This window comes from Metopolophium dirhodum, chromosome 9 (assembly GCF_019925205.1).
Source record: "Metopolophium dirhodum isolate CAU chromosome 9, ASM1992520v1, whole genome shotgun sequence".
NCBI classification, from domain to species: domain Eukaryota; kingdom Metazoa; phylum Arthropoda; class Insecta; order Hemiptera; family Aphididae; genus Metopolophium; species Metopolophium dirhodum.
In genome coordinates, this window is record NC_083568.1 from 17,667,316 (window position 1) to 17,684,772 (window position 17,457).

The 17,457-nt window shown below is 30.8% G+C and overlaps 1 protein-coding gene across 1 annotated transcript in view; it reads left to right on the plus strand.

The window, feature by feature from the left end:
* LOC132952630 (probable ATP-dependent DNA helicase HFM1) overlaps positions 1-13,979 on the plus strand; it is a 35,317-nt gene extending 21,338 nt beyond the window's left edge. Inside the window, exons 12-28 of the mRNA XM_061024965.1 lie at positions 767-995; positions 1,588-1,733; positions 2,718-2,908; positions 3,020-3,117; positions 3,197-3,411; positions 4,224-4,444; positions 4,560-4,678; positions 4,814-4,941; positions 5,039-5,264; positions 5,350-5,413; positions 5,501-5,607; positions 5,746-5,800; positions 6,368-6,534; positions 7,981-8,032; positions 8,379-8,540; positions 9,129-9,664; positions 13,451-13,979. Of these exons, the coding sequence (XP_060880948.1) occupies positions 767-995; positions 1,588-1,733; positions 2,718-2,908; positions 3,020-3,117; positions 3,197-3,411; positions 4,224-4,444; positions 4,560-4,678; positions 4,814-4,941; positions 5,039-5,264; positions 5,350-5,413; positions 5,501-5,607; positions 5,746-5,800; positions 6,368-6,534; positions 7,981-8,032; positions 8,379-8,540; positions 9,129-9,664; positions 13,451-13,530 (2,796 nt within the window). The 3' untranslated portion in view covers positions 13,531-13,979. The remainder of the gene's footprint in view (positions 1-766; positions 996-1,587; positions 1,734-2,717; positions 2,909-3,019; positions 3,118-3,196; positions 3,412-4,223; positions 4,445-4,559; positions 4,679-4,813; positions 4,942-5,038; positions 5,265-5,349; positions 5,414-5,500; positions 5,608-5,745; positions 5,801-6,367; positions 6,535-7,980; positions 8,033-8,378; positions 8,541-9,128; positions 9,665-13,450) is intronic.
* Positions 13,980-17,457: the final 3,478 nt, after the last annotated feature.

Sequence of the window (17,457 nt, forward strand, 5' to 3'; positions counted from 1 at the left end):
GGAAATTTGTTTTTCATTCAACTTCACACTGAGAAGATCTCTGGGTCAGTAGGTTTGGTTGAGCTGTCTTGTTAAATGTCTGGAAATGATTTATTAAACACGAGCTTGAGGTGTATAGATCACTGTTTTATACTTTGCTTGTATATAGTTTGTCGTGGATTCTTGTATAAGATTCTTGGTTAATAGTTTCTCTTATTGTTTTAAGTTGTAAGTCGCTGTTAAATAATTTATTAGTTATGATCCAGGGAACTTAGGATGAGATGAGACATTTAGACAGATAGACCGAAAGACATAAATCATTTGGATGGTGTTTGTATGGTCAGGAACTCAGGACTCAGGGCACATATTATTTTTTTGTAATTGGAATTTATTTCCGTAAATAAATTATTATTATTATTATTATTATATCTATAATATACCTATATAGTATAGGTCCAAATTAAAGGACGAAGAAAACGCTTGCATACGAGAGTTGTTGACGGTTTGAGTATTGATATTAAACCTTAGTACCTAATGTTATAAATATATGAAGTCTGCTGATGAATTAAACATGTATATTTTTTTTTTGGATGACATACATTTAATATATCAAATATAATTTTTGTAAAAATTTATAAATAAACGAGGTTTTTTTAAAAAAAAAGTTTTCTTATAATTATTATATAGGTATATTATATATATTATATTTATAAATACTGTAAAGATTTATCATATTTTGGCTATTTTTACTCAGTATTTAATTTGAATAAATTTACTTATTATATAGAATCGTTACGAAGAGATATTGATCGGCAACCATTTTATAGAGAGTCATCTTCATAAATGTTTGATTGAACACATGAATGCAGAGATATTTTTGGGTACGATCTACAACGTAACGGTTGCAATAGAATGGATAAGATCGACGTTTTTATATGTCCGAGCGTGTAAATCGCCTCAAAATTACGGAATGATCAAAAATCTTAATCTCCAAGAAATAGAAAACAGGCTACAAAGTTAGTGTATTACATACTTGGTTTTTATCTTGGTCACCTAATATTATAATGTAATGCTATATATTATATTATCATACTATAGTGTAATAAACACTATAGTGCCTACTATACAGACCGCGGTTGCGTTTTTGCGTTGAATTTTAAGCTTTTTAAATCTTTTTTATTTTATATCGTATACCTACTTAGGTATTTAATATTATATAGAATATAATTTATTTTTACCGAGGATTTCCTATCAAAATCTGCATTAATGATTAATTTCCATAGACGACAACTACATGATAAGGAAATTTTTACTCATTGTAAGTATCATACAAGTCCAAATGTATAAAAAAACAATGCTTATTGTACCCGTTTATCAGACCTATCATACTAGACATTGCGAGTGCGTGAAATAAGTGAAGCAATGATATAAATGTAGATTTTATTAAACAATATGAATAATACACAGTGTGTTAGTGTATACTTAAATTTATTTACTTAAATACCTTTGTCTATTTATGTTATTTTTATGACGCAGCTATAGTATTGTACTAAAAACCAACTTATGTATTCAATAGTTAATAATCCGATAAGTTATTGACAATTTCAGATTTGTGTTTAACGGAGATCAAGGCATTAGCATGCACGGGGTTAATCAATTTTGTCGATGGACATAATGAAATCACTTCAAAACCAGAATGCGAAATAATGGCTAAGTATTCAATAAGCTTTATAACAATGAAAAAATATATGCAAGTATGTTCAATATGTTCCCAATATTATATATACAGAGATACTACACAGTGATTCGTTAAAATTGTTATACCAAGGATAACAGAACTTAAAAATGGTTTTACAAAGATATAAAATATATGTAATATTAGATCTATAGCGTTTATAATATATTTGGACCATTTTTACAAATTATACCTAAATGTTGATAGATTAGTATTGATTACTACAATTTTCAAGTCACCATAGCTCTGTATCTTCCAAACCCATTTGCATGGTTCCTATATTATCATAAGCGCACAAAGTTAATAACTTAGAACAACTCGTTCGAATTTGGATTTTGATACGTCAAAATACTTAGAAATGTTATCCGCTAAATAATATACAGTACAAAAGGAGGGTTCTCATTTGTAAAACAGGAATTTGTATTTCCACAGAACAAAGAGTATATTTGAAAATTCCAAAAATCAAAATGAATCATTAGATTAAAAAATGAGAATGGGCATACTTGATGAATCACTCTGTATAATATCAATTAAGACATGAGTAATATTAAAATAGTTGTCTGCATCTATAAAAAAATATTCCTTTATTTTAAACTTCCATTCATTTATTTATGAAATAAAATTGAGCATCTTTCAAAATTATTTTAGAAGTCCAATAGCCTATAAGTGACTTATACCTATTAATAATTTATTAATGTACATATACTCTTATAGTTTTAAAAAGTGGCACAATTATACGGCTATTAGTGATAACAGATTATGGCTATGATGCCAACACTTATAACTGATAAATATCTACACATGTTAACACGTATAAAATAAAGTATAAGGTCGTTACAATAATTCATGAAACTCATTATTCTAAATGTTGAGTTTATAAATCTAAAATAAGACGTCTACCAATACGGGGACCGAAAATATTGATAATTTGAGCAAATTATTGTATTGTCTTTGTCGAAATACGTATAACAGTTATAGTGTGATGTTGTTGACATTTATTTAGCTAAAAGGAACTGAGAGCCTAAATGATATGATACAATTATTGGCTCACTCTAAAGAATTTGAGTACATCAATCTGAGAAGATCCGAAAAGGGAATTTTAAATATTTTGAATAAAAATAAATTACCTGACGCAAATGTTTTACGATTTCCTATCGAAGGAGGAATAAATACTAGAGAAACTAAAATCAATTGGTAACTTTTTATTTACATTTAAAATAGGTAACCTGTCTATAGACAATTTCTTTTATATTTATGTAATTAATTTTGTATATGACTTCAAACGTCATTGTCCCTTATTTATAGCCTTTTACAAGCAACCCTAGGGACGTTAAAAATTACGGACAGTTCGCTAGCACAAGACGCGAGTAAAATAATTTTAATTTCAACACGATTAACTAAAGGTATGGCTGCATTGCTGCAAGCTACAGTGCTGCGTATAGTCTCTATGTAACACGTAATTAAGATATTTATATGTTTCAGCTTTAAGAGATATCACGTTCAAAGGTACGAAATTCGAAATAGCCAGAGTCGCGTGCATTTTAGCAAAATGCGTAACAACAAAATTATGGGAGCAATCAAAGTTTGTTTCAAAACTTATACCAAGAGTAGGACAAGTGTTATCAGGAGATTTTGTTTTAAATGGAAAAACTACATTGAAATCAATCAGGGATACAGATCCTAGAGAATTAGAACGGGTAAGTTGTGTAATTTACACGCGTAGTACCTATATATTATGTGGATTGAATTTAATTTCAAATAAATATTTTGAAATAATTTCTTACATGTATATTAGAGATTATTATTGAATATTTGAATTAATCTTAATATTAATTTAATTAATATTTATATTAATTTTATTATAATAACTAATAAGTAAAAACATTATTATTATTAATTTTGTTAATACTTTTTAGCTTTTATCATGGATATATAAATGGGTATACCTATTATATAATATATCGGAAAAATGAGTAATCAAGTATTTTTTTAAATATTTATTTACATCCTTCGACTTGTTTATTAATGAATATGATGTTTATATAGGTACCTATAACCTAGTAACTTTTCCGTGTATATATTGTATAGACCCATAAATGGGCATAGAAGTTGTAATGATGACACCACGTTTATAGGACGCATCTTTTTATCTTATTATCCTTGACCTGGGAGTCAAACCACTTGCATGGTATAGGTTAAAGAATAATGACAAAATTAATTTTAAAACTTAAAAATGTAATGTAATTAATTACTTACCATACGGTCTATGTTGATTTACATCATAATACAGACCAACACACCGAAATGCATAGTTAATACTTTTTATAGGTAATACTTTGATGAGTAATTACTATCTAAGTGTAACGTGAAAGCATGATAATAAGTGTTTTTACATTTGAAAGCTATATCAATACCAACAAATATATAACTATGCTCCCACAAAATATTACAATATACAATATTTTATATTTTTTTAATGGGTAACGATTAACTTTTATTATTTTCTCAGTTCCTTAACCGACAGCCTCCGTTTGGAAACCATATACAAGACTTTATCCGACAGATTCCAAAATATAAAGTGCGTACAACTTTTAATGACATTTCAGAACAAGTTATTGTAACACTCCTTTTAATTGACCACGATAATATTTCGGCAAATGTAATACTTCAAACCGTATCGGTTTTAGTGGGTGATTCTGAAAATCGTCTACTAAAAGTTCAACAAATACGGTAGTATAATATTATTATTAATATAATAGTATATAATATAGCCATTTAGGTATACTACTATACCTATTATAATTACACAACAGTATCCATCGTAAATGATGACGTTTTTTTGTAGTAATGAAGAATTTTTGGAACAAGGAGGAGTTATAAATATGACTACATCATTAAAAAATACATTTTTTTTGGATAAACCCAACTACGAAATTACTATTTGTTTAATAAGTGATTATTGGGGTATGTTTTTACTTTTTACATAATAATATAATATACCTAATACATTGTTATATATATATTATAGTTTATAATTAAATTATGCATTTGTTTGGAATAATATTATTTATAAGAGTTCCTATATTTATTTGTTTGTAGTCGGAATCGATATTGAGATTAAGTTCAAACCAAGTAGTCACGAAGAACATGTTAAAGAATCAATGAGTGAAGAAAATTGTAATGCTGATTCACCGTTGAAAAATTTCCCCTCTCCACCACAGAAAAAAGTATGGTGATAATTCAGTAATGTTTTTTCATGTGACTATAGTATCGTACCATATATTATTTTATAATTTATCGAATTATATTGTTGTACATTTGAAGAAGCGAACTTCGAGAGTAGAGAAGCAAGGCAATAAAGACAAAATACAATTAAATATAAAAAAATATTTGCATAACATTCCTTCGAAAGATCAAGACCCTAAAGTCATGAATAAACTGCGTGTGGAAGAGGATACTGATGTTAAGCGTTGTGCCAATGAAAGTAGTGTTGCAACATGTACAATTGCAGGCGAAATGTTCGAAACACAAACTAATTGCCAAAACAATGGTAGGACGTTTAAATTATTACCGGTTAACATTTTAAATCTTTGAATTCAATAATAAAACTGTTGTGCGCTGTTATTATTACTTAGGACAGTTAAATGAATATTTTAAATTCGACAAAGACGATTTAAATAACTATTTCTGTTACGATGAGTAAGTTTTACGTATTCAAATATTGTGTTATATACCTACTATTATATAATTAAACACCGTTGCCTAAAGCATATCTTTGTATCAAAGGTTAATCAATGACGACGTATTTGGTGATTTATTCGTACCCGAAGATAATGATCGTGTCATCTCTGAGGCATTTGATTCGGCGATAGAGAAGCGTTGTTTTAGAGAAAGTGAGTTGTTTTTAATTGATATCCAACTGTTAGAGCCTTGAGGAGTAATAATTGTTTACTGAAAATTAAAAATTTACGTTGAAAACTGTGCGTGTAAATTGTATATGAATTTAACACGCCACTATATTTCTGGTTTAGGTGCGATTCAAACAAATTATTTGAAAAATAAAATTCGGACCGAAGTTATCGAACCGTATGTATTATTAATTATTATTTTTGTTTTTGTTACTATAACATATTAGTATTTAATTGAGATTGAGTATCTGCTACTGTTACGTAATATTCAATAACTTAATGTTGCACTATCCATATTTAATTATTAGTTATTACATATACATTTACAAACACAATGTAATTTATGCTATGCTATTATGCACTGCTTATATTATTATAAGTAGTGCGTAGTGATAATAATTGCAATTATTTCCAACACTGCTCCCGTAACGTAGAACAAATCATCACAGTTTATTCGTTTGAATGCAGAACAATAATATAATAATATATACTAGCATACTAGTATAATAGGTACCTGGTACAAGTATAATATACATTGTTTATAGGTTTCAGAATTAATTATATAACAATAACCGTTTAGTCTTTCGTTTACCGTTTTAAGACATCGTTAATAATACTCGATGATATTTTACAAAGCGATGTCGCTTATTAACTATGGAAGTTCAACGATATAATATTTGATATTGGTACAAACTATACTGCAATCTTCAACGAATGAAGTATTTGTAATTATTTAAATTTTCAGCATGCAATTGAAATGCCCCAGAGACGACATTTGTTCGAATGAGAAATTAGAATACGATAAATCGACAATAAAAGAAAAATTGGGCTATGCTAAAGCTGTGATAGGTGTACTTCCCCCAGAATCTAATCAAATCGCTCGTGAAAATATAAATCGGTACTACAGGAGAGGTAATTTCAAAATTATTTTCTAAATATAAGATTAAAAATGGTGGGTATATGGGTGTCAATCTGCTATACAATAGGTTACAAGTGGGCCACTGAAATGGATTGTGTTAAATTTGAATTCAATATCATATTATTGTATAAGAAAAACGATTAAGTAAAAACGGTTAGTGACCCAATCAGCCTATAATATTACTAAGTATATTTGATATTATTGAGAATAAAGTAATTTATATTTAACCTATTTACGTAGAACTTTGTTTTAAATTTTTTATCCTTAGCTATAAAAGTTTAACATTATATACATCTTTAACTAATAAATAGTTTGTACATTTTCAATTTGATAAATGTCGTCAAAATTGAACTTTAAATGATTATAAAAGAAACGTGCCTACGTATTTTTAATCTGCGATTGTAATAACTAATAATATATCAGGAGCCTTGTATTAATTTTTCTCACTTTTTGACCCAACAAATAAAATTTTATTGATATTTGAAAAAACTAAAAATATTAAAATTTAAAATTGTCGGTAAAAAGCTCAGAAAGGGTCAAAATTAAACGAGAAATCGAGTGAATATCCAATGTTGTAAAAATATAAACGTCAAACGCTTATAAAAATGTAAATTTACTTTCTTGTGGATATCTATTTTTTTTGATAAAGGTAGACAAACGTATGATGAATGTATTGTATAACATTTTTGAATATTAGGTTTTCACGTGTTTTGTTATGATTTGAACTCTAAACACATATAAAAAAAGTTATGTCTATGGTTCTTTAAAATTTCTCAACTACTATTATAACTACTTATGAAGAACCTTGTATTAAATTTTCAAGCTTTTATAGTTTTATACCCAACAAATCAATTTTTATTGACATTCATAGAAAAAAAAAACTAAAAAAACTGAAAACTGACAATGTCCGTAAACAGCTCAAAACAAATCAAATTATTTTCAAAATTTTATCGTGTATAGAAAATGCGAATATAAACAACCAGTGAAAATGTCATGTATCTACTGTTTTAGAGTTACACACCAAAAACCAAAATCGATTTGGTCGAAAACCAATTTTGCGTAAAAATTCCCGGTTTTCCTAAATTTTTTTTTCTCGGCGAATTGCTGGGAAATTGTAGTCCTCCCCAATGCATCAATTAGATTCACTTTCCCATCGAACAAGATACTGAAGTTGAAAATCGAAGCATTATTGCTACTAGGTACTTATCGTGTACACATACACAAAAATTATAAAAAAACACACATCATTGTAAAATCAATACATTTATCGCTCCGCTCAGAATCTAAAATGTAGCTTAAATAGAAATATGAGTACCTACACTTTTCAAATGCTCGTATAGAGATCAACAAAATTAACGCCAACCTAGTGCTACTATTTAAAATTTTTAAATTTAAGAATAAAGGATCATAGATTATAGTTTAATATTATTTTCCAGCAGATCAACTGCAGGCAAACAAAGAAAACGTCAATCCTTATAAATCGGAACCACCGTAAGGATAATTATTTATTTATTTTTTATTTTATTTTATTTCATATATATATATGAATACTGAGCCCCATTGAGATAACTCGTGTTGGGGTCCAGGAGTTCAGAAATAAAATTACATATAAATTACATATAAATAACAAGAATATTGGTAGTTTGAAAAAAAAAATTATTTACAAGATTAATAGTCTTATGAAGAATCTGAGGTGTATACAATTTGAGTTAGTTTACAATAGTTAAACAAATGAAATAAGTACAATCATATAATATTATTATTATGTTTGAACTCATAAAAACAATAAATACATTTCATTCTTGTTTGCAATAACATAATTGTTTTCTCACTGCAGCACAAAAAAACGCCTTCCGTTCTGTGATCTACAAAAATATCACGGCGAGAGGAAACAACACGAAACTTCGTCCATACCATCGACCATTGGATATGACGTGAAGCCGAGATTTTTTGCGGATTCAAAAAGTGTAAATAAAAATCAGAATGCGTTCTCCTCAAGGTATATTTTATAACATTACACTGAAACAAAAAAATTATTTAAAAATATAGTAGTGTTTAAATTCAGTGCATGTTGTGAGTGAGTATACTCTGAATCTGTTACTTACGTATATCCAAGGGCACTCCCTAATATATTTATCGATAGAACGAATAGGAACGATCGCACCAACATTTATTTTTGTTGGAAAATCAAAATATTTTGAGAAAAATAATTTTAGTTGCCATATTATAAACTATGGCTAATGAAATTGTTGTTGTAGTTGTTTTTTTTAAATCGTTTATTTAAATACATTTTTATAATCTGTACTATAGGGTGCACAATAAGTAAAATGCTTGGCTATATAATGACTAATGAGTAATGAGAAAGGGCGGTGAGAGACTTGAAGGCGCTTCACATTAGAAGCACCTGACCTTGAGTGCTAATAATATTGTTACATATTTTTTTTCACTTGTAATAATTTTTATTATTGTTATGCCCTATAATGCTTAAAATATCTGTATGAAATAATATTGAAATAATAGAAATTTTATATTTCCGTAATTTGTAAAGTATATATTTATTATTAAATGTAGATATGCTCATTTTTAGGGCACGGGCGGCGACGTGGAATCGGTGGGATAACGCATTTGACTGGAACTCTGAACTGAATTTCTCGACGATAAATCTCGAACCCATCCAGAGAGACGATGCTGTCGTGGGCCGATTGACCCGCCAAATAGAAAACAACTTAAAGGCCCCTTCCGATTTTCGTATTGGCCGGGGAGCGGAAAATCTGCCTGAAGTAGCTGAAATCCGTCGCAGTGAATACTCAGGTGACACATTGGTTCCGGTCGATCATGGTGGAGTCATGGTCGATCAAAGACGGTCTGGTGGAATTTTCAAGGTACCGACCGCCCGGACGCCTAGATGCAGTGATCGTCTTGCCGGTAAAACGACGCTGGACAAATATTTCCGAGCGGCCAAAACTTCACGGCGGCTAAGGGATCTAAATTTCGGAGGGTTTTCCGCGGCAGCATCAGACATGAAAAGTCCCGTCGAAAGACCGTCGTCCGGCACAGCAGCGCAGCAAAGGACTGTAGGCCTCGGGGACGATAAACTGTCGCTCACTAATCGTTTTCTCAACCGTGAGTGTTACCTATATGTTTTATATTTTAAACATCCGTTTCAAAAACCCCACGTTTCTTCTCGTCATTATGCACGCTGTAACATTTTAATTAATGTATAATATATTAACATTAAGTGTTGAGAACTCGTTACGGGTATTTGGTATTCGGTTATTGTGTCGAATCGTATACCTACGCATTTTTTCGAACTTGGCACGAAATATGAAAGATTATATAATATCATCTGCGCGCTAAACTTTAAAATCAGACTGTATAAAATGATTCTGGTACGTTTCCCCACCGTGCCATCCCTCCCTTATTCATTGGACGTTCCCCCCGAAAAAAAAATATACAATGCAAATAAATAAATTTACAAATTATTAAACTAATACACTAATTTATATTATATAAATATAAATTCAATATTACATCATAATACGTCATAATAAAATACTATTGCTAATACAAAATTTACTAATATAAATATTAAAAAAGGTGGGTAAGTGGATGTCGCTCTGCTGTACAGTAGGTTACAAGTGGGTCACTGTAATGGATGGTGTTAAATTTGAATTCAATGATATAATATCATTGTATGAGAAAAACGATTCTGAGTGAAAACGGTCAGTCAGCCTATGATATTACCAAGTATATTTGATGATATTATTGTGAATAAAGTAATTTATATATAACCTATTTAAATGAAGCCTTGTTTTCAATTTTTAATCCTTAGCTATAAAAGTTGAACATTTTATAAATTTTTAACTACAAAATAATTATTAAATTATAAATTTGATAAATTTTGTTAACATTTGAACTTTAAACGCTTATAAAAAAAATTGTGCCTATGTATTTTTAATATTTTTTAACTGCTATTAGAACGATATATGAGGAGCCTTATATTAAATTTTCACGCTATTTTACCCAACAAATACAATTTTATTGATATTTATAGAAAAAAAATGGAAACTGAAAATGTCCGTAAACAGCTCAAAATAAGTCAAAATATTTGGAAAATGTTATGGTGTATATAAAATGCTAATATAAACATTCAGTCAAAATTTCATGTACCTATGATCATTTGTTTTAGAGTTACACTAAAAACCAAAATCGATTTTCTCGAAAACAGATTTTGCGTAAAAATTCCCGTTTTTCCTTAATTTTTCTTTAGTTTTTCACGCCACTTTTGAAAACCACTGGGAAATGTTTAATTTTGACCCCCCAAAGTAGCAGCTAGATCCACTTTTCTATCAGAAAAGTTACTGTTGAAGAAAATCCAAGCATTTTTACTGTCCTAAAAGGTAATGACAGACACAAAAATAAAAAAATAAAAAAAAACACACATCATTACAAAATCAATACATTCATCGCTTCGTTCAGAATCTAATAAAACACACATCATTGTAAAATCTAAAACTAAAAAAATTGAAAACTTACAATGTCCGTAAACAGCTCAAAAAGAGTCAAATTATTTTCAAAATTGTATGGTGTATAGAAAATGAAAATATAAACATTCAGTAAAATATTCATGTATCTACAGTTATTCGCTTTTAAATAACAATAAAATAGCAAAATCGTTACATGAGAAATTGAATGAATATCAAATGTTGTAAAAATATGAATTTCAAACGCTCATAAAAATTTAATTTGACTTTCTTGTAGACATTTTTTTTTTTTAATAAAGGTAGACAAACTTATGTATAATCTTGTATTACATTTTCAAATCTTAGATTTAAAAAGAAAAATTTTTATGAATTCTCAACTCAAAATAATTTGCTAATTTTCGTGATTTTTCCGTATTTTGTCAACATTTGAACTTTCAATACTTATAAATAAAAACTGTGACTAAGGATTTTTAATTTTTTTCATCTGCCTTTGAAACAATAACCTAGGAGCCTTATCACACATCATTATAAAATCAATACATTCATCGCTTCGCTCAGAATCTAAAATATTTAACAATAATATACAAATTACAAATGCAAATAAATAAATGTGCTGTTTAAAAAATTGTTAATTAATATATAAATTTATTATGTCTCCATATAGTTTTAAGCGTTCCGTATATAATTTTGTGTATAAAATCCTAATTTATTAAAGAGGACGTTTTAACCGCAGTCAGAGGAAATATTGCATCCCCCTCATTTTAAACTCTGAATATAATTGAATAATACTTTCACATAACTTTGGTTTATCCAATCATTACCCATTTAATTGTGTAATAAGAATAACTAATAAATCTATAACGTGAATGTTGATAGTCGATAGATGCCGATATGACGGTCGTATATATTACGGGTAAAACAAAAGAACTCATTATTATCTGTAAAAATATATAAAATGATTCCGGGGGGAAATGACTCAATCCAAGGGGGAAACGTCCAGTTCACCTAAAATCCACCGGGGAGGGTGAATGGACACGGGGAGGAAAGTCCACATACCGTATAAAAAAATAATAATCACCTCACAATGTAATACAGGTAGTCTAGGGTTAGGTTAACCTTCCTGATATTATTATTTTTTAATGTTTTATTTTCTTATTATTTGTATTGACTTTAAACAAGGTGTTTTTCGCTCCACGCGCATCGTTACAACTCATAAATGCGCTAAAAATTGATTTTATAAGACGTGTGGAGTGATCAGATGTATTATTATCTCAGCTGCGATAGCACCATAATCCATAATTCATGACGCAGGCGCGTTTCCGTGATTATATAGTGGTTATTATTTTCCCGCACAGTATTATAGTGACATTAATAACGGTTAAACGGTGTAAGCGGTGATGATAATAAATAATAATAATAACAATAAGTCAAATACATTTGCTGGCACATACACGCACAGCTAGACTACTATAATAATATACATAGTTTTATCGATTATGTAATTCGCGTATATAACTCTTCGCCGCCGTAAGTCACGTTATTTCCGCCGGTTTACTGACATCAAAGGAATGTTTATATTACTACAACGTTTCGCGATACCATCGGCCCGATGAATATTGTTTTCGTCATTTCTCCGACTGCCGCATCTCCGATATTGTTTTTAACCGTTCTCTCGAGACGGACGCGTTCTGATCGTTCTTACAAGTTGTGCGGGTCGTATTCGTGTATAAGGCGGAAGGACCTGGTGCACAAGCTGACGATTATGATGTGATGAGGTATCTATTGTTGCAGCGTGTATGTTACGCCAGGGGCTCATTTACCTCATTTTATTATATTTTACAATATCTCTATCTACTTTTTAATATATCTTAATTATTTTTCATATCGATCAAGTTGTTTATAATAACGAATCATATTATTAATCAATGATATTAGCTCCCTCAAATAAATAGTAAAGATCCGTTATATTATTCATTCAAGTTGATAAATGTATTGTACCGGTACGGCTTCCTCTTTGGCATCTATATGTAACGGATAGTGAAACAGCACAGCCACCCTTACGCCGTTGACAAGAAGTTGCGTCTAGACGTCACATGAGGGACCTAACCCCCCTAGTTGGTAGTATAATTATTTTATTAGATTCACATATATCGTTATACATATCTTTATTTTAATAAAATCTAAAAATTAAATAATAATAGGTAGTATTACGTTAATAAAAAAATAAAAAATAATTCAATAAATAATTAAACCAAAATAAACAACACTCTAACCAAACCCTTTGGGTCCCATCCCTTAATTACGCTAGTCAACCGATGAAGAACATGTGGGCGATTACCTAACGCGTGTAAAGTATTAATATTGTGTAATATAGTAATAAATAAATAAATCGATTAATCGTCGTCTTTTATTTTGTGTGTTTTAGACGATTTGGAAGACTTACGTGACACCGGTACCAGACAGCGTTTACGCTGTTATTTCCCGTCGACCTCTGAGGACTTGTGAAAATAACACACGTATCCCCGACCAAATTCATATTGCCCCATAATATTTTAAGCATTTTTTAATATAATAACTATACATAGGCAGGTAATTACACGGTAATTAAGAGTATATTAAATTTTTAAATTTCACAACATTAGTTTATTCCTGTACTTTGTTAAATCGCAAACCTATTTCCCAAGTTTTTAAAAGATGCATGCTTTTTTGTTTTTAGTTTCTTAAAATTACCAGAAATAATTATGTTATGAAATTTACATTAAAAAAAACTGGTTCTCAATTTATTGTGTGCAAAGTATGTACCTATATTTTTAGGCATACTATACTATACATATATTAGTGTAAATATATATTATATATACATATACTTATACCTATACAGCAACGCACAACTTTATCTAGGTATATCATATTATAAAACTATAATTAGTCCAATAAACATGATATAAATATATATAAACTGTGTTATATACAATTTAATAAACAAATATGATATAGATAATATATTAAATGGTTGTTAATTATTTTCACATTGCATCGAAATCACTAGTCTGAATGTACACTAAACTGCATAGGGATAACGGTGTGATGCACAATTTATGACTATTATTATATTTGAATCTACCTATTTATTGGCATTCAAAATTATTTTCGTTTTTTCTTTTAATATGGTGGATAAACATTTTTATGATCCGTCGAAAAGTCTTAAAATGTAATACAAGGTTCATCCTGAGTTCTACATATTTTAGTGGTTTAAAAATAATAATGATATTTTCTCATAAACGTAAAGCGTTTGGACTAGGGTCACAAACATTAGCAAATTACCTATTTTGTAGTTAAAAACCAACCAAATTTTAATTTTAAAAGCTAAGGCTCGAAAGGTACAAAGGTTCTTAAAGAAACCTAAAAACATCAACAATACAAATGCACATGTTTTATTGTAGGCATTTCAAGTACAAATGTTGAAAATATTTGATATATTTTATATATATTATACAGATAGATTCCCCTCGAAACTTTTTTTTTCCTGCTAACATTTTGATCAAAGTGTTGATAACTGACCATTCATGTTTGCTAAAAACGTATATCTCCCCTCTCCCCCAACCAAATTCATAATTACTCCACTGCAATATATAGTTACACCAAATGACGGGTAAACTCTACATAATATCGCACAGGTGTCAGCATAGCGATGAGTTGTCCGGTTTTTTTTTTTTTTAATCTTCCATCATCTTGCGTGGTCGGTGTTGTCCGTGCGTAGGTACTTGTACTACCTGCCGTTAACTGTTTTTACCGTCATCGTTTCGGCTTTATTATTTTACGTCTGCGAATAATACGAACACTGACCGAGCCACCGAGCTGCAGCGGCTCGTGTCGGGAACAATCGCCCGCGCAACCGATAATATTATAATACGAAGCACCGAAAAATTATTTTTACGATTTTCCGTACACGCATTACGACATGATAATATTATACGACCGGCGTGCATGATAATACGAAATGCGCATAAAATGGCGGGCAGGAGCATAAATAATATAAATTATAATATATTATTTACAGCAGTGTATACATGATCGCTATATGGTATATATGATGCGCGCTCGTAGGTAAATATTATAATAATATCGTCGGGACTCGGCGAGATACATAATATAGTAAGTATGCCTACATTATATCGCTCACGAACAATCAATAACCTTTCAACTCTCCTCGTGTAGGTGAGTTGTATAGGTATATGCACTGTGACCATACATTATATTATATTATATAGTTAGGTTCGACGCGAAGGGACCTCGGAAGTAATACGTTACACACATATTATACCTATATGTATATTATCATAGAATTAACGACACACTCGCGTGTGCGTTTGTACATTATATATAGGAAATACAATAATATTATATACACGTAGGTATTATGTGTTAGATGTACCGTTATATTGTTATGGGCTAAAAGACGACGTATTGTACGCAACGCGGTGCCAACGTATTATGTATAGGTACACGAGTGGTATATTATAGGTATATCCGTATATACCGGTGGGATACCGCTCGTGGGCTATAATATTATGTTATATTGTTATATGGCTCGCCGACGTGTCGGATTCAGTATATTATATTGTTACACAACAACGACACTGCTGCGGTCTGCTAGTGCAACATATATTATATTGCTGCAGCCGTCGTTTACAAAATAAAATAATAATTGTGATTGTTATTATATAACCGCTTAATAACACCGTATGCATATAGGTACCTACCGTCTTAGTAAACGATGCGCGAGTACTGCGGTATCTGCAGATACCATAAATCCATGTTTATTGCCCCCATACGATGATGGTTGTTATACGTTTTGAAAAAAAAACCGAAACGTGATAAATTAACGTGATGTATATTATTCTCAGCGTCGCACGTCTTGGCTCTACCGAGTGTGTTCGACCGCCGCGTCGTATATTATGCGATAACAACGATTATTGTATTGTATATTTGCGGAGGCGTATGGGTAATTAATAATTGTATTGTACATAGTAAATTACATACGCACATCGTAAGTAAGCCGCGCTAAAGACAAAACATGTCTCGTCTGATGAACGCGCCGCGCACCTCGCACCATCTGTTGCGCTGCTACCGTGCTGCAGCTTCTGCGCGGGCGTCGTTTGAGTTTATTTTTTTTTGCTCCTTACCGACCAATTCACTTTTAAAATGGCTAACAATTGAACGAATCAGAAGAATATAAGAAACACGTCAGCCGCATGCGAGTTCATTAATCGTATTTATATATACGTAGGCATATATTATGTATATATATTTGAAATCTTTGTAAATCACGGCAAGATAATGGAGGTCGTGCACTTATAGATCGCGTTTAAATATTCGTACAATTTGGTGAACTACAGGGTTACTGGCTTTCCAAGCACACTCCTGCAGTCACCGATACCGTTCGGTATAAGCAGAAGATATACGCACATGGCCACATAGGTATACCTATAGTGTACCTATACATGGCAGTAGGTACCGGTATCATTATATCCCATCGATGAAATAGTTGTTAGTAGGTATAGGTACCTACATACCTTTCAGATTTTCACCAGCCCCTGGGGGTGGGGCCCCAAGTTGGGAAAGTTGGTGGTTTTTATTTTTTTTCGTCATTGATTAGAAATGCGAATTTGTGCGATATAACGGTTTTCGAGCAAATTCAACAGAAAAAAAAAACGTTGAGAGGGCTGGTAAAATGTACATTATTTTACTATACAATTAATTATAATAGTATATGACTCGCTCACATAAACGTTTTGTGAAATGTACGGGGGTAGGGGTGTAGTTGTGTGGACGTTTTCGATCGCAACATTATTAGCTGGCACAGACACGGGTCCACCTGTTGTAGGTAGGTGTATAAATAAAATCACATTTTTTTCTTCAAGCGTACGTATCACATATACCATTACATATACAGGATGCTCGCAGCGGCGTTCGTCTCTCGTTCACGCCTGTCCGCACGCCCGTCATATATTATGCTACAGTCAGGTCCGGCTTGGTTAATATTAATTATTGGGTATTGGGTGTTACTGCAGCAGCCTTGCGGGCTCGAATAACAGTCAAATTTCAAGCCTATCGATGAATCTGAATCATCAAACGAATAATATACAAAAACTATAAGGACCCGATAATTTATTTTTGTAACATACCGCAGGGGCCTTCAATGTGCCCGGTGTGGTTGTACAGGGGCTGGTGTTCAAGTACGGTGTACACAGTATATGTACGTATAGTGTCATAACTGGGTAAGAAACTGAGGGGGAGGAACAAAATAATTTATTAACCACAATCAAAACCCTTAGCAACCCCTTCACCCCGCAGTATAAATATATTTTTATTCTATTCTTTTCAATTGTTTGTTTTTACACAAATCTTAAGACTCGTTGCATGGTTTGG